This window comes from Alexandromys fortis, unplaced genomic scaffold (genome assembly GCF_014885135.2).
Source record: "Alexandromys fortis isolate MF-2015 unplaced genomic scaffold, M_Fortis_MF-2015_v1.1 scaffold_203, whole genome shotgun sequence".
Classification (NCBI taxonomy): Eukaryota; Metazoa; Chordata; class Mammalia; order Rodentia; family Cricetidae; genus Alexandromys; species Alexandromys fortis.
This window is the reverse complement of record NW_026068080.1, coordinates 1976589-1995122: the sequence shown is the minus strand read 5'-3', so window position 1 is coordinate 1995122 and position 18534 is coordinate 1976589. Positions and strand designations below refer to the sequence as shown.

Below are 18534 nucleotides of genomic sequence, written 5' to 3'. Positions count from 1 at the left end.
TAAGCTTAAAATTTCAAATCCTAGTAGGACTTCCACTTACACAATCTAGGTAAATTAGTGCTAACAGTAATATGTTTTGTCCTTCGGAATGTCTGAGAAGAGCAGAGATATTTCTCTCCGTTCGTGTATTATGCTTACAGTGGAAATGTTTTAAGTAAATGGAGAAGATAGAGCATCATCTTAAGAAAAACGGGTGCAATTACTCCCTCACTATCCCTAACCCCACCCCCATCCCGCCTATGGCTACTGAAATTATCAGACGGCTACCCAAGACAGTCAGTCCGAACTTTTCAGTCATCCATCCTGTCCATGAATCTTGTTGGGCCTTCATGCTCGCTGCTTCAACCTCAAGTACAAAACAAACCCTTCCCATGCTCTGTAGTGGCATTTCAATTGGATTTTAATAAATAAAACTTGCTTGGGGATCAGGAGAATAAAACAACCCCACTGGTCAGCCTTACAGCCAGACAAGGGTAACACACACCTTTAATCCCAGTAGCCACACTAGTTGCCATAGAAACCGGGTGTGGATGCCTTTAATCCCAGCCCTAGACAGGATTCTAAAATGGGAGGAAGCAGCTCTCAAGCACAGTCTCATTCGGAGATTTCCAGAGGCAGGATCGCCATTTTTGAACTGAGGTCGGGGTGAGAGCCAGTGGCTGGCTGCTTTGCTTTTTGAGTCTTCAGGTTGAATCACAGTTTCTCTCTCTGAGTTTTTATTAGTTGTGCTTCAGTGCTCCAGCCACAAGACACCACTGAGTCTCCTGATATTTGCCAGGGTCGTCACTGGGTCCTGAAATCTTCAGTGCATTGCGTAGATTCCTTAGAGTTCCGGCTTTTCAAGTTTGCTTCCTCTTCAGGTCAACTACATGCAGCTTGAATTTGGAGGTGCTTAGAGGCTTTTTGTTTTTCTGGAAGAAACTATTCTTTTTATTGTTGGAAGGCCCAGAAAAGACTATAAAGATTAAGATTAAAGAGAAAATCCTGGTGTTTATAACCACACGTGGAAGCCAACCCCATGAATGCTTTCTCACCACTAAAAGTAGGGTCAGCAATTTTGAGAGATGTTCTCGAGGTGAGACAGTAGACGTGTCATCTTTTAGGAGATCCGGCAATCCACTCTCTAATCTACTCTCTAGTACCAAGGTGAGAAGCTGTGTTAGATGCTCACGTGGAAGAGAAGAATGCATCTGCCCACTCCTTTTCCTTCCACTCTGTGACCCAGTGCTGGCACCCATACATTTAGTAGCTGAAACGCCTTAAGAGGGCTTTAAGGGAAAAGGCCATTGTCTTTTTTGAATTACACATTAGCAATGAAAACCAGTTGTATTTTAATTTACTGGGCTTTCAAAAAAAATTTTGGCATCTAATCCAGGTAAAAGTTATCTTCCTCAAAGATCAATGGACACCAATCTTTATGTACCTATGTGACCTGTGAGGTACAGCAACCAGATGTTTGGCTCGCTGAGTCTGCCTGCTTAGGTGCCGTCATAGCAGACACTGCTGTTGTTCTTGGCCTTCGGAGAATGTATGGAATCATCTTATCTGTGGCTTCTGAGGCATGGTTATGTTAAGACAGAAGCTCTTTCTGAGCTAGTAATTAGATCTCCTTGTTTGAAGGGGTCAGCAGTGGAACTCCAAAGGGAGTCATTTTTATATGGAGTATAGTTTCTTATAATGACAGCTGCTATATTGTACACCTCTTCAATGTACATCTCTGAATACCATTTTTCTTGAATTTTCTATGGAGGTTGGTTGACAAGGTTTTGTATTGAAAATTTAAAGAAAAGGATTAGTTCTTAGATTTAAAATTGGAGATACACTGAAGAGTCTCTTCCAGAAAGTCTGAGAGGCAGGACACTGGCTGTGATCTTCAAACATGTGGTCAAAATTCTAGAGTCTGACAAGAATGTTTAGTGGTTGTCCTTCCTGAAGTTTGTGTGGTGCTTCTGCCTCCATCATTGGACACTAACTTTGACCTCTATTGTATGGTTAGTTTGAAATTCAGTTTCTATTCAAGATGGGTCAGGACAAGTCAGGGCCATGAGAGAGTTCCATTGTGTTCTTAAACAACGAAGAATACTCCAATATCCCAGAGATTAGAAGGGAAAAGGCAGATTTCTTGGATAGCATGTAATGCGCTTTGATCTTATTCAAACCCATATCTAGAAGTTTCTAGAGTCATTTGAAACTCTGGGGCAAGCACATTCTGGTGGTGTCCTTCACAAAGCGAAGTCCTTTACCTTTGTGTGTGACCTTTTATGACATCCAGAACAGACAAGCAGAGGTTTTCAATGTCAAGTCTGTTTTCCCTGGTGACTGTCTTTGACCTAATGTCTTCTTGGGTGTATTTGCTCTTCAAGACGCCGGATCCCTCCCTCCTCATTACCACACTCATTTGTTTCTTCTCCTTTTCTGTTGTTGTTCTTTCCTTGTTTAGACCGTCGTATAGAGAGACACAGTGAGCAGCTTTATTAATAGAGATGTAATTTGCATATCATGATGCCAGCCATCCTTTTGTTCTTATAAGACGGGTTTCTCAGTGCAGCCTTGACTGTCCTGTAGACCAGGCTGGCCTTGAACCTACAGCGATCCTCCTGTCTGTGCCTCTTGAGTGCTGGGATTAGAGGCGTGCACCACTACCAGATGCCAACCCTTTGAAATGAGTACTTGCATGTTTTTTAAGGTGTACTCAGGTGATGGAGAGCACCAGATGGCGCTAGTTGCCATAAAGATCCAGGTTCTAGTTTTGGGTTCATTGTATCCGGTCCCCGACACTTTTCTCAAATTCTTGAGGCCTTCTTCCCCCCCACTCATGAGATGGCTTTCCACTGGGAGGACTGTTTGAAGCCTTAAATGATGCTCTGTGTACCAAGTACATAATATAGTGCCTCCTTCTCTATGGCTTCACTTTTCCAGGTTTTAGTTACCCACCATCAACTACGGCCCAAAATTATGAAATGGGAAATTCTGGGTATGAACAGCTCATGGATTTAAAATTTCATTACAGCACATAGTTATAGTTGAATTTTATGAATTAGGAATTACTAGTTTTCTACTGTGCCAAATTTATGTATGTGAGGACCTAGAGCGTGCATAGGGTTTGGTATCATTAGGGGTTTTGGGCATCCCCTGAGAGGTTTAGAATGTATTCCGTAGGATAAAGGAAGAACCAGCCTAGAGACACGGCAGTTAATCTCCTCTTCTGCCTTGGTGTACCCAAACCCTTTAGCCATTCACCACACTGAAGGGTTCGAGAGGGTTCTGAGTTGTGGTCTTCTTCATTCATTTCTCCTTTCCCAGGAACGCAGAAAAAGATCTTACGGGCCAAAGGGGTGTACCCTGCCCGATAGATTTTTTTTTCACGTAGACTTTAATGACGACTTTCCCTTCTTTTCTTATTGTCTCTGGTCATCAGTAGGCTCTTACCCTAGAATAGCTCTTTCTGGAAGGCTCTCACTTCTGCCTTTGTTTATTTTTACCAATCATAGAACACTGATGTTGCAACAAACTCCAGGATAATCCAGTTGAACATTTCCTTTACCTGTTGGAGAGACTAAGGCCCAGAGAAGGGAGCTAGTTTGGGCACATGGTCAATCAAGGCTAAGTTCACTTTCAGTGCATATTTGTGAAAGTGAAGCAAAGCCTTCTGGGACCTAACACTGTCTCAGTGACCCAGGAATCCTGCTGGAATGCCAGGGTCTGGAGTTCAGCTGTTGACCCCACATCTCCATACCTCTTTATCCCACAGCAAGGCTACCCCTGATCTTGTTTGGGTCTTGCTTGTGAAGAATGCAGCCAGAAGACAGGCAAACTGCAGCATGCTGAGTGGTTATAATATTCACGTAGTCACTCTTGCTTGGAAAAAGTGGAAATCACTCCCGTGCTAAGGAGAATCGGCACATTTGGTCTGAATCTTGGAATTCTTTGGGGTTTTCTGTTTCTAAAGAGAGAGAGCTGACATTGTCCAGGCTCCTCTGGTTTCGGAGGAATCGAGACCCAAGGGATTCTGAGAGAATTTGTTCCTTGCAAGTTACTCTGTGGCTAATATATGATATAGATAGTTAAGAGTTTTGAGAAGTTGGGAAAGGTGTGTGTGTGTGTGTGTGTGTGTGTGTGTGAGAGAGAGAGAGAGAGAGAGAGAGAGAGAGAGAGAGAGAAGATACCAGTAAAATATTAAGAGAGATTTGACAATGTCTGTAAGTTCTAGAATTTCTTTTAATTAATTTTTAAATTCACATGTAAAAGCGTCCACCACAGTACTTCTAATGTTATCTGTCCATTTTAGCAGTTCTATATTTAATAATGTAACATCCCTCCATCTTCCCCCTCTCTTCCTGCTCCCCCTCTCCTCTGCTCCTTTCCCCTTTGTGAGCCAAATGCTAAATCCTTGGTATGCAGGGGTCTGCTGTACAGGCTGCACACTCAGCCCTAGGACAAGCGAGAGAATCAAAATTGGGTGTTCTCCATCCGAAGAACTGTTTAGGGTCCTAATTTAAAATGAAAAAAGCCTTTCACCAGGCCGCATGTTTCCCTAAATCAATTGGATTTTATGTAAACATTTATCTCTTTCGCACTTTTCCACCTACCACACGGTTCTCGAAGTAATGGCTCGGTGAACATTAATGCTTTCACCAGATCCCTCTTTTTTTTTTTTTTCTGGAACAGGAGTGGGGGAGGAGAGAGAGAAAGTGCATGCAGGGCATACAGAATGCATTATCTGGAGCCCAGTTGTTGAAAAGCAAAACTTCAGAAAAAATGGAGGCGCCAATGAGAAGACGCACTCAACCTGGCTTTGGCGTGGGGGGGGGGTTTAGATAGAAGTGACTGTGGTAGATGTGGGGGGAGGCAAACACGGTGGGGGGTGGGGACTCTCATTTGGAAAGAGGCTCCCGTGAGCAAGCCAAGTTTGTATTAGATCCTTAGAGCGGTGGAAGGGTTTGCAAGTGGTCGTAGCTGATGAGTGTACAAATATAGCCACAACTCTCCATCCAGAAAGTGGTTGTAGTTGGTGAGTGTACAAATATAGACACATCTCTCCATCCAGAAAGAAAACGCTGGCTTCTGTTCGGTCCCGACTGCAACAAAAGCTGTCCTCTTTCTCAGCCCACCCAAGTTAGCACAGGCAGACATTCCCTGCACTTTTGAAAGCTGGGGCAGGTTATGAGTGTGCCATACTGTGCATGGTGCTTGCACACAGATTGCTTTGGCCTGGTCCTTTTGGAGAATTTTGATCAAGATCCCCCCCACCCACCCATACCTCCATGGCACCAAAAGCCTGACCTCCCACATACCCCCGTACAAGATGGCCCCAGAGACAAACCCAAACCAGATGCTAAATAATGGGAAAATATTTAGCTGCCGTTTCCAAATTTGCACCCAACCTTATTCATAGATAGGGCTGGAGAGGCCGCTGCCAAATGTTTTTCAGCAAACAAAGATTAAGAGTCTCAGAAACAAGACAGACCAATTCTTCCCCTCTGTCCATTACTGCTTCCCGGCATCTTCTCATTGGTTTATTTTTTTAGTGAAACATACAGTTAATTGGAGTGCTTTCAAATTCTTTTGTGTGGTTGTTGTTTAAAAACAAAACAAAATTAAAAAAAAAAACCCAAAACAAGCAGAAGGTCATGTCGAGATCATCTCACCAACCAGGGCTTTTAAAATAGAATTTTCCTAAGACTGGTTGATTTCTACTTATTTTTGTTGGTAAATCCTGGGGAAAATGTATATCTTCTCCTTTAAAGTTCTAATTCAAGGCGTAGATGCGAGAGTTCTGAAGGGACCTTGGGACTGCGGTAAAATTTCGTTGTCATAGTAACAGAAAGGGAAATAGGCCTAGCTCACCTGGGACTTCAGCACTGCAAAAGCTGGATATATTTTTTTTTTTTTTTAAGGAAAAGGACTCTGCAAGTGAAATAAATGAAAAACTTACTGTATTTTGAAACAAAATTTTAAATAAGAAGGGGGGGAAGAATTGCTGCAAAGGCGCCTTCTGTCATTTTCCTCGGCTGGCGAGACTATTGGATTTGAGATGCCCAGTTTTGAAAGGACACAGATAATTTAAGGGGATATGGGCTTCAAAAAAAGAAAAATCATGTCTTACAAACAATAACCACAGATCATGATTTGTGTTTCTCTGGATTGTCTCGAGAGGGACCGAGAGGTCCCTCCTATTTGCTATTAATCATAAATGCCTGGGGTATCCTTGCCCGGCAGACTTGAGCACTAGATAATTATATACTGTTTTATGATTTTTGCACATGTTGTGGGAAGCTCTGAGGCCACCTTCAGATGTGAGCATGAAGGTATTGTGTGGCCAGTGGAAGGCAGGGACCCCGGGAGTCCTGGGTTCTGGGCTGTGCCCTGTCCTTTCTAACCCGGGAGCAATACTTTCTGGACAGTAGGGGTCACTGCTGCATTCGGAGCCCTCTTTGGCAGACGGAAGGCTGTGCAGATTTCAGGCGGGTGGGTGTGCAGACTGGAGCCCAGATTGTGAACCGCTTAACAATCCCCTACCGTGATGGAGAGGGGGCTCTGAGCTCGCCATTGAAAACATCCAAATTTGCAAATTGCAGAGGGTCAGCAGTGTTCCCCTCCCAGGCGCGGCTGCTTGAAATTCCCCAGACCTGAAACACAATCGCCTATTTTTTTTTTCTCAAATCAAATCTAATAGAACACAGATAGTGTCTCTCGTTAAAATATGTTTACTGGGGAAAAAAAAGTAACACATTGCTTTCTCTTCACAGGTTCTTTTTAAAATTTTTCCTGAAGTGCAATCAGAATTGTTTGAAAACAGCAGGAAACCCAAGGGACATGAGACGGTTCCAGGTAAGGGGCCCCGAGGATCACACCTATTAAATAAGTCACCCTGGTTTTTCTCTCCGGCTCCCACTCTTCTTGCTCAAATCCATCCCACACTGTTAGCGCCCGCCATACAAAAGAGCATTGATGATAACCTCCCTCTACCAGGACGGAGGCCTTTTTCATTTTGTAGATTTTGTAGTGTTTAGGTTCTCTCTCTCTCTCTCTCTCTCTCTCTCTCTCTCTCTCTCTCTCTCTCTCTCTCTCTCTCCTGGCACTGCCTCAAGGGAGAGGCACCAGCCAGGGATGGAGATTTGCTTCTCAGCCCTCAGGCCACCCCTTGCACTCACAGCTGCCCACAGCAGGGGCCATGTTCTTGGTACTCAGCCACCTTGGGAGTTTTCAAAGTGCTTCTCTGTGTGTTTTCTGCAAGCCACAGCCTTGCTACCTCCCCTCCTCCCCCAAGCCGGCCTGGTCTTTCTTTTCCACCAGTTAAGTATTCTGTGGTCTCTTAGCCTTTTGGAAGGTAGTGATCCAAGCAGCCATGGTCACTTTAAGACCGTAACATGACAACAAGACCCAGGGGACAGTGACCCAGCTGCCTGACGGTGAAATCTGCCACCGATTTCATCACCCCTGCCATTGATGTGCTGTGGAGACAGCTAATAAACAGAGCTAGGGTGAAGGGTTGGGTTGGAGTTGGGAGTGAGTACAACTGCTAGGTTCCCTTCCTGAGGATCGGAAGGACTGCCCTTAGCTCAACAAATATTCTTCTGCCATCCGTGCCTGACCAGAGTATCTGGAACTCTGTTCCCCATAGCGAATGAAAAATGTGTTAACCCATGGCATTGAAGCGCAAGACTCAATAAGGTGGAAAAATGGCTAACTTCATTTCTCAAGTGAGGGAAGGTTCTAGAAGATGAGGCAACTTGACCTTGCTCTTAGAAAGATGTCAGAACCGGGAGGATTGGTCACAGACCTCCTAGTCATGGGTGTCCAAGTGTCCAAGCTGCTGAGTTTGTGTTTTGCGGTGGCCTTGGGATGGGCAATCATTTTCTTCTGTACTAGACCCCAGGAGTCATGTGTCTGTTCCTGTCTGTCTGTTGGAGAATGTCTATGGTGAAGCCAAATGTCAAAAGGATGCTTAGGGACAGAACCAATGAAGAACTAACAGGGGTCTGGGGTGTAGCTCACGGATAGAATGCTTGCCTGCCTCGGGGAGCTCTGGGTTCAACCCTCAGTACTGAAAAGAGAAGAAAACAAACAAGAGGAAAAGGAAGGGAGGGAGGGAGGAGAGAAAGAAAAGGAAAGAAAACAGAAGACAGAAAGGATTGGTAGGCATGATGGACATTCACAAGGCCAGTGCAAACTGCTTTGAAAAACAGCCTTGCATTGACAGTCTTCCAAACCACAACAGGGTTATCCAGTGTTCTTGCTACGACCAACACCTTCTTGGTTGTAATTATAGCATTTAAGGCTCTTATCAGGCTCCCTTTAAGTAGGTGGGGCTCTCCACTTCTTCACTCAGGATCGTCTGCTCGTTCATAAGAAGACAAATAGAAACGCAGTCAGCCTTCTTGGGAATCTGCAGGAAGGTCCCACACAACGGAAATTTACTTACCCAGGGATCCAAATATTAATACATATATTAATAATATATATATTGCTAAATAAGAGGAAATATTACCAGGATCTCAAATTGCCACTCGGAGCAAATGTTTGCTTCGTTTCTGGAAGAAACACAGCCTAGGGGAAAGAAGCAGGCAGCTTGGCTTGGGGTATTTTACTCTACTGTACTTGGCACGTTTTTAATTTCAGGGGCCTCTAAGAAATGTGATGAATGTCCACTGGAGCACCCTAACTTTTCACTCGCCCCAATTTTAGAAATATATTCACGAGGCAAACTCATACCAGCATTGCTTTTTGCTTCAGGTCTCTGATAAGTGAGGGTTACTTTGTCCTGTGCTTAGCTGGCCTCGAGTTGATATTGCTGACATCAGAGTCACCAAGAAGCCTCAGCCCATGTGAGAGCGTAGATCAGCTTCTCCGTAGACAAGCAGCCTACAAAAAAAAAAAAAAAAAGCTTATGATTTCTGGATCCCGCTCTTTCCAGGGCCAACCTAACATTCCTTGTCGATTTCCTTCACGTTTTTAATTTAAGTCGGGGTGAAGTTCGTGTACCTTGCACATCTCCATCTTAAGTACTTTAAAGCACGCAAGCCAGTGGTTTTAACACGTGGCAGTGTTGCGATCGCCATGTGATTATCAGTGACTGCCATGATTGATTCCAGAACATTCTCGTCACTTCGCAAATTACCTCATGCTTCCTAATTCCCATTTCCTCTCAGTTACCTGCAACTTCTCGTCTATGTTTTGCCTTTATGGTATGGGTTTGTCCTGGAAATTTCATGTGAATCAAGACTCTGAATATTTCAGTGGTCAATTACAAAGCATAGTGTTTTCAAGGTCTGCAAGGTAGCAATGCCTCCTTCTTTTTGATAGCTCAATACTATTCCACTGTCCGTGTGACTAGCATTTTGCTTACCCATTATTTAGTTAACTGACATTTGTGTTTTATGCCTTTAATGTTTCTGTGATATTGAGTTGTTTTCGGAACATATGTCTTCAGCTCTCTTGGGGACAGAGTTAGGAGTAGCATTTCTGGATCACAGGGTAACTCTATCTTTAACTTGTTGAGAAACTGCCAAATTCTTTTTCACAGTGGCTGCACCAGTTTGGATTCCTACCAGTCATGTGTGAAGACACCAGTTTCTCTAATTCCTCATGGTTTTACTTCTTTTTAAAAGATTTTTTTTTTTTTTTTACTTATAATTGTATGTGTACGAATGTTAAGCGGAGCGCTTGCCGAGGCCAGAAGAGGTTGTTGGATCCTCTGGAGCAGGAGCAACCGGCAGTTGGGAGCCACCCAGCATGGGCACTGGGAACTCAGCTTGGTCCCTGGCATCTGTCCAGACCCCTGGTTTATTTGTAAGATGACTCAGCACTGGGGTGGTGTCTCCTTGCTGTTTCAATCTGTCAGTCCCTCATGACAGAAGAAGGTGATGGCCAACACCTTTCCGCGTAACCACCTGCTTGGTGGCGAAGACAAAACTTAGAATTTCCAGGCATCCCCAACGAAAGGAAGACCACCAAAGTCCAGTGTAAGCTAAGCCAGAATGAGCCCTATTTCTTATTTCTCTGCTGTGGATAGACAATAGGCAGTTATTAACCCCAGAGGAAAGTCAAGCTGGGAAAAGGAAGTCAGGCGCATTGCTGTTTCCCACACTCGCATTCTAAAACAAGGTTCAAAGCTGATAACAATTTTGGGCTCCTTGCTGCTAAGTCTCCATCACTGTAGAAGGGCTGTATCTGTTCCAGGTCATAGTGAAACCTATGTGCCCTCGTTAAATTAGTTATTCATCCACAAATATCACAGAGAATAGTCTGTGTGCTCCTAACAGTCCCAGGCAGGTGCGGGAGTCCTTGCACAGGCAATTCAAATACAGGCCATCTCCGCTTTCGCTGTGCTACAGGCAGTAGAGTGAATGAGTGGTTTCCAAAGCCTGGGTCTGCTTCTCTGTGGTCTTACAGGGAAGGGGCCCTGCATGCTGTAGTTGTCTTGGTGGTGTCTGTTGGAGCTCAGCTGTCTGGTCAGTGACTGCGACAATAGTAAGGCTGTTCGTCAGTTTGCAGAGCTTACCTACAATAACTGCAGATCCGTCACTCAAGATTGGGTACCCATTACTATAGAGGGTTGGAGTGTGTTCCATCCTAGGGGCAACACCAGCTTCTCCATTAAGCTCTTCTGGTGTTGGTCTCTTTGATATGTGTCTTACCTTCAAATCAAAGTGTAGGGTGAGCTCGTAGTAGGGTGAATAATAGCATAAAGAGAGAGATTCCAGGTGTATTAAAATTATCTCCCAGTTTAGTCCCCTTAAGTTCCACAGAATGATTTGTTTTTAGTTCCAGTGGACTTTTAATGAGATAAATGAACTGTAATGACAAAAATCAATATTTTACCCAGTGTGTGTGTTTCTGAACTTTGTAAGCTCAGCAAAGACTCTGGTCCATGTCCATTTTAATTTGTATCTTCTTTTTCTTATGTAGAACACAATGTTTTAGTTAAGTTTGTCTTGTCAATATAATCACCTATCCTGGGGCTGACAGGCATCCTGTAATCTTTTATATTATGTTTACACTTCAGACACTTCATACGTTATATTTTGATCTACATTTTAGCATTTCATTACACATTAATTTGCATCATTATGTTAGGCAGAGAGCTATTCAGAAGCCATATCCTCCCTGACGTTAAGAGATAAGATGTAGCCACATGGTAGTGGCGCAAACCTTTAATCCCAGCTTTCAGGAGGCAGAGGCAGGTGGATCTTTGTAAGTTCGAGGACAGCCTGGTCTACACAGCAGAAATCCTGTCTCGAAAAGAAAAAGAAAAAGAAAACATGGGGCAGGGGGCAGATGGATTGGAAGGTAAGATGTAACTTATGGTGTAACACCTAAGTTTCTAGTATAAGAAAAGTTCTTTACGGGCTTGGGGGGGAAAGATGTAGGAGCCGAGCTGGTTCTTGGATTGCATCTACTCATACAAAGTGAGGTGCAGATCTTGAGGGTGTTTACAGGGGTTTTGGGGGGGAGGGGTCGATGCTTTGGGAGAGCTTGCCTAGAGCAGGCCTGTCAGACTTTGAAGTGAGAAATAGACGGTGCTGGGGAGAGCGGAACCTCAGACAGACAGATCCGTCCGTGTAAGGACTAACTGACAGCCATGGCGTAGCCGGATAATGCGATGGTCCCCCTGTTCCTATTGCAGCGTGCCTCCACCACGTAAGAATGATGGAGAAATTAGCGTCTCTGACAAACACACCTCGTCTACACAGCTGGGTGTTCACCATTAGTCCGTTTGACTGAACGGAGCAGGAGCAAAGGCCATGGCTACTCATGTCTTGGAGCAGGGCCAACAGCTCTCCAACAACCCCTTATGATTTTTTTTTTAACCCCTGGCTCTTATATAAAACTTTTAAATGGCACTACCATCTATTTTCCTTAAATAAAAAAAATGTTGAATGTTTCTCTCACACCCGTTGAAGAAGGAAAGGAGAGTTTAAATTAACTCCAAATGGCACGAATTTAATACGGCCCCAGCTGCCCGCAGGTTTCTTCAGTGCAAGCCTCTTGGTCTGAGAGCCGCTCCAGCTGCTGCAAGATCTCACAACCCATCCCATTTGAAAGTCACTGTGCTACCAGGCTGCAGTTCTAAACACGTAATGAAAACCACTTGACTTGGGGGCCCCTCTGATCAGCAGCTGAGCCCATGATCTGGTCATAAAGCAATTCAGATAGTCCCAGGCACAGCAGTTTTCTCTCTGGCGTTGGGGGGAAACCTCTGAGGGGCTGAGGGGCTGAGGGGCTGAGGGGCTGAGGGGCTTTCCCGCTATGTAATGCTTTTTTTGGGAGGTGCTGTGGCTCCTTCAAGCTTTGCTCTGCCGGAGCAGCCTTTGTGTCCCCACCTCTTGACGTTCAGTATCTCAACGAGGTCAGGTATCAGAGCGATGCCTAGGTGGGCTAACTCACACTTCTGAGAGTTTTGAGGTTTTTTTTTTTTTGGGGGGGGGGTGAAAGGGGACAGGTGTCCAAATGGATAGTCACATAAATAACTGTTAGGAACAGGTATGCGAGACTTCAGACAGGTGAGAACAAATTCTAAATGTCCAAATTTCTTAGAGGATGCAAATTTGGGCACAAAACCCTACCCTAGTACCCATTCTAGTACAATGAGATACAGAAGTTCCTGGAACACAGACCAGAGCTCTCTCGGTTCTGCAACAGGAGTGCATGGTTTTTTTTTTTAAATGGCCTATGAGGAGACTATGGGCTTCTGATTTCTGATGGACAGCAGGTGACTCATGAAGCCCTTCAGGGGGAGAGTGTGGTGGGAGAGAATTGTGGAGTCAGACACAGAACTGCATCAAATGTTACTGTATGGCTCCCCCGGGTCTCCCAAAACTTTTGCTAGTAAAATACTGCCCTTGACTACGACATCCTTCTTGGCGTTCAGTTTCGATGGGAAAAGCAGTGGGGCTGATGGAAGGGCGTGAGGTAGGTGGCATAGCAAGTGTCTCTGGCCTGTGAGGAGAAGGGAGTTGAGAACCGTGCGGCAGATGAATGGAGTATAGGCTCTCTAGGGACCTCCTGAAACGCTGACTAAAATAAGTTCTGCCTCTTTAGTTCTCTACATATCCAACTGGATTTTTTTTTTAAAAAGAAAGCCTGAACTAAAACATTTCTAGTAAGCTTAAAAAAATAAGTAAAATATGCAATGAGGTAAAAATAAATACAAGTTCTATTCTGGAGAACCATGCCATGTCTGTCAAACCATGCCAGCGGAAGCCTCTCGTGCAGAAGACTCTGTCGACGCTGACCCTGGGCTTTTGTTTTGTTTTGCTGTGAAGTCAGAGTAGTACCAGGGAGAGGGTTCAGCTAGTCAAGAGCTTATCTTGTAAGTAATAAGGACCTGCATCCCACTCCAAGAGTTCCGTCAAGAGCTGGGCACACTGCTAACGCCCATCAGCGGTGACATGGGAGGCAGAGGCAAGTGGGTCGCTGGAAGCTCACTGCTAGTTAACTAGCCTACATGGTGTCCAGACCAACGAGAGACTCTGCCTCAAAAAGCAAAAGGGGCCCGTGGTTGTCCCCTGACACCACATGAACTCATAGTCCCCCTAAAGCCTGGGTGCATGCACACATATATACAAGAGTGGATGTCTCAATCACCACAATTTGAGGAACTCACATTTTAGAATTCTTATTTATTTATTTATTTTAAATTTTCGAGACAGGGTTTCTCCATAGCTTTTTGGTTCCTGTCCTGGAACTAGCTCTTCTAGACCAGGCTGGCCTCGAACTCACAGAGATCCGCCTGCCTCTGCCTCCCGAGGGCTGGGATTAAAGGCGTGCGCCACCACCACCCGGCTTAGAATTCTTTATGAAAATACTACTGCACAGAGACTGTCTCTGGCAATGTCTTTTGTTTATGTTGCTCCACCCTCCATGTAGGCTCCTCGAAGCATTTTAGAGCCTGGGAAACTTAATACAAACTTGATGGCCGCATACATGCGGCACACATACATATATGTAGGCAAACACTTATATCCATATAATAACACCCTCGATAGCTAGTTGAAACACAGCGCTGTCTGGTCAGTCATGAAGGATCTTGTCATTAGTGCCGCAGCTCTTGGTGTGAACAATCCCAGAATCCTTCTCGTCTGTCTCTATGGCAACCAGTTTTGTGTTCTCCTGTTTGGAGCTTAATACTTCACGGAACAGAAACTTTACCTGTAGAGAATGTAAAATAAAGCCTCTTTCTAAGAATCTTGGGAATACTTAAATTTTTTTTAAATGAAAAAAAGGTCTATGCTTGTGGGATAGGCATTTAAAGGTAATTTGGGGGACCCCGGAGCCCAGCCAGCAAAAAAAGAATCTGGGCTTGAAATCTGGTTTGAAAATACGTGTTTTAAAAAATAAGGTGGGATGGAGAAACAGATTGTGGTAGCCAGATTGTTTGTTGTTAGGCAGGGCAGCATAAACGACGGCCCAGGCAGAACGGTCTCATTGAATTCTCTTCGTCAGTTATGGGAATTAGGCCGGCATATTAAAGACACAATGCGTATTGTTTTTTTCTTACACTGCGGACTCCCAGCTAGGCTGTCGACCATGGCCCAGAGTCCGCCCTGGTTCCTTTTCACTTTAACGGTCTCCATGTCTCTCTACTCCTTCCACAGGTGGAATATAAAATCCCCACATACAGTTGTGCTTTGGGAAAGCTGAAATAACACATCGAGCAACCGAACAGTAATAAGGGAAAAGCACATCACGAATCAAATTCCATTTCCAGATGTAAAATGTCATAAAGGCTCCCCCCTCCCCCCCAACACTCCCCATACTTGGCAGAGCGACGGGAATTTTTGAGACCGTTTTATTTCGCAGCATGTACGCATGTCCCTAGGTATGGGTATCAGAGAGGCCTCGGCAGCGAGCGAGCTATAAATGCCTCCTGTGACTGCATTGCTGAGGCCCCACATTGAGCTGAGAGGTGTGTGACCCTCACAGAAATGGCAGGAGTCCGTGCCTGGCTAATGGTAGAATCTGGTGTGATTTTAGGGGAAGCATTCTAAGGATGGGGGCAGGGGTGCAGGCTTCTAACCAGAGTCATTACTCTCTCCCGGCTACAAACAATGGGATTGTTGTCTGTTTCAGAGAGCAAATCACTTAGTCTTCCCACCCATTTTTCTTCCTGACTTCTCTTTATTATTCCCGCACACTGGAGGAGTGTTGCGGGAGGTTTTTCCGCTCCTCCAACCAATGGCTGCTGAGATACCAGCCCATTGGGGCGTGGTCTCTCTCCCTTTAAAAAAGCGGCTACTTCCCTCAGCGCTTTCTCTTCACTTCCTGCTCCGCTGGCAACTAGAGAGGAGCACCTGGGTGCGAGGTGAACAAGGGGGGCGGGAAAGGACTAGGCCATCTCTCCAACTTAATGTTAACCAACAGAATCATACATAGGCACTTTGAGAAGGGGAAATAGAGCCAGTGTGGTGTAAGGTGTGACAATAACCCAAGGGTGGGGATAGGTCTGTTTAGGTATCTACTTGCTACGTGTGTGATTCTGATACTAAGGAAACCACTTCTCTATTGGAAAAATTAACTGTGTAAGCAGATTAACAGGTATGGCCATCTAAGGGTCACTCCCACGGTGGCCTTTTATGAGCTGGAAAGAGCAATTTTCAACTCAGCTTCTGCTTGGTATAAATTACTAGGGTGGGAAACAGGGGGTATCTGAGGGTTATAAAAAAGAAAAATAGAATTTGAAAAAGGCAATCAGTTTTCGTGTACTTTGTAAGAAACCGTTCCTATACTTATGGGATCTATTCTTACACTTGTCCTTGTACTCTCTAAGGGACCATACCAGTATCTTACTGGTGTCTCTCTTTCTGTGCTAACACTGCTTTATCGTTAAGTGGCTTAAAATCGAGCCACGTGGAGGCAGAAGCAGCAAATAGCTGTTAATTCGTGACCAGTCTGGTCTACATAGTGAGTTCCAAGACGGACAGGGTGACTTAGTGAGACCTTGTCTTAGAAAAAAAAAAGTGGGGTGCAGACACAGCTCAGTAGGTAAGAACACAGGCTGCTTTGCAGAGGACCAGCATTCTGTTGCCAGCACCCACCTGCCAGGTCACAAACATCTGTCACTCCAGTCTGAAGGGACATGACATCCTCCGTGGGCACTCAGCACACACGTAGTGCATACACATACATGCAGGCTACACACAAACAGAAATAAATAAGTTTTTTTTTAAGTGAAAAAGAATGAGATCCAACAATCACAAGTCTGCTAGATCTATGTTTCCTGAGCTGGCTCACCAGTGATTAGAGGTGGCAATCAAAATAAAACAAAGAATACCAGAAGTGTAAGGGCACTTTCTCTTACTTTGTGAGCGATTTCAATTAACCTCACCTTCGCGGTCCTGGAACTTTGGCTCGGGGGTATCTTGAGATGACTGAAATGTATACTGTTGGCGTGTTGGATTGACGTGCCTGGACTGAGGAGGGCCACCATCTACGAGGGCTTGTGCAGATTTGAGAGCTTTGGGCTGAAATACAGACACATCAACAGAGAGAAATAAATGGAACTTGTCACCAGTCTGAGCAGCAAACACCGGGGTCCATCCCTCACAAATTATGGACATCTGTATTCCTAATTGCCGTTCTTTCGGGCTGTGCCAGCTGAACGCCAGTGCCAGGAGAGCAATAGCTTCCGAAAAGATGAGATGTCACGTTTAGGTGACAAGAGACACGGATGAGGTATAGGAGCCCCATTGTAAGGAATCTTGGTCCATATGGTTGTTAGATCGCTGGTGACTTCGGGTTTGAGGACCTCCAAATGGCACGCTTTATCCAGACTGAAAGTGCTGTTTTCAACGCAGATGGGTTGATGGTCTCAGAATCCCAAGTGGTTTGGTGGTTGCAGGGCCAGAAGAGTCGGTGGTAGAGACGCATACAAATGGTTAACAAGGTAATGGTAAGAAATGTTGACCTTGATTTGTTTAGCTAAGATGTAAAGATTTTTGAAGGTCAAAGGTGTCCTCATGTAGTGTTTTGGAGTCTGGCTGCGTCTGACCCTCTAACATTAAGCTGCGGCGGCCGGCAGGTTTGAGGAGTGAAGCAAACCAGGGGGAAAGCGAGGAGGGGGAGGGACAGGAAATGGAGAGAGGTGTTTCAGGAAGTTGTCAGGGCTTGACTGATTGATTCCAGATGGAAAGGGTCAGCCTCCACGACCCAGGAAATACTCGCTAGGGGAAAGGAGTTGGCTTGTGGAAGGGGAAGGCCTGGGAGCGAGATGATGTGGGAATACGCACGTTCTACTTCCTTCAAGCCTTGAAACATGTCGAGCTCCGTACTCCTTGGACTAGAATAATAATATCAGCCTTGTCATCGCCCATCAGACAGCAGAGAAGGAAGTTAAACCCGAAGCCTTGACTGAACCAAGTGGGTCTTCCTGTCCATTATGTAGCTTATTCTTCTCGAAGTAGGAAGAATGGTGTAAAACCTAGTGTGTAAGCACAGGTCTCCACAGGTAGGAGCAACAACTCACGTCCGATTTCATGTGGTGGAATTCGTGAACCAAACCCACTAATTTTCACAAATTTAGCTTAATTGGCAAACTTCCCTAGGTATCTCACAGCCTAAGATTTTAATATAAAAAATAGAACTTGCCAGACACGCACACACACACACATGCACACATATTTGTGCGTGTGCATGCGCATGCGCACACACAAGAGGCACATACATTTGGACATAATTTAAAATCTTGTAATAAATTTTGCAGACACTGAAATAATTCAGGTTAATTCCCTTGCTGTCACGAGAGGCCAGCACTAGCCAGCAAAAGATTAAAATTTATTTCCATTGTTAATAGAAAATAATGAAGCGCATGTGAGCCGCCAGGGTGTATCATTTGGGAAATGTTCACTTGGAACTGAGTCCCACTCCACCCAAAAATGACGATGATGAAATTTGCTGGCCAGGGAAAACTGCATTTTGTGGCAGGGATGCTCAAGGAGTGTTGATGGACGGGGCGACAGGCTTGTGGAATGAATCGGGCTCCTCCTGAGTGACCGGTCCTCACAGCGTGTCATCCTTTGGGGGGGCTAGGGTTCCCCTTGTTGCTCTTAGGCTAGGTTAGTAAGGAGTAATGCCTGAAGCTCTCTCTTTCATTTTTGCTTCACATTTGAAGACATATTTTGCACACACGGCTGCCTGTTGCCTCTCCCCCGACTTCAACTCTTTTCAGAGCTAGCATGTACACAGGCAACATTCTTTAGCCCCCACAGTCCCTAACTTGTGACAACGAGGTCCGTTTCTTCCTTTGACTGAGGCATGGCCTTGTGCTCACCGAAATCTAGAAAGCTCTCAAGCCTGGTGCATTTGGCCAAGAGTGATGGATGCCTGTTTTGCGGTTGCCGCTACTGGATATGAACTCTCGAGAAGGACTCTTCTCAGACCTTCACATGTTAACACAGACACAATTGGAAACAGACCTAAGGCTAGACAGGCTACTTCCCTGAATTGTGAGCAATCATACGGGCGATAATTTTCTGAATGACAACTGAGCTTCCTTTAAGTTTGTTCTCTGAGTCCCCAGGGCCTGTCATGACT

General features: G+C 45.0%; 1 protein-coding gene across 2 annotated transcripts in view; it reads left to right on the top strand.

Annotated features, from left to right (window-relative positions):
* Ebf2 (EBF transcription factor 2) overlaps positions 1 to 18534 on the top strand; it is a 195230-nt gene that overhangs the window by 130224 nt on the left and 46472 nt on the right. For both annotated transcript variants that reach the window (XM_050121886.1, XM_050121885.1), the window contains exon 7: positions 6750 to 6831. In XM_050121886.1, coding sequence (XP_049977843.1) covers positions 6750 to 6831 — 82 coding nt within the window. The remainder of the gene's footprint in view (positions 1 to 6749; positions 6832 to 18534) is intronic.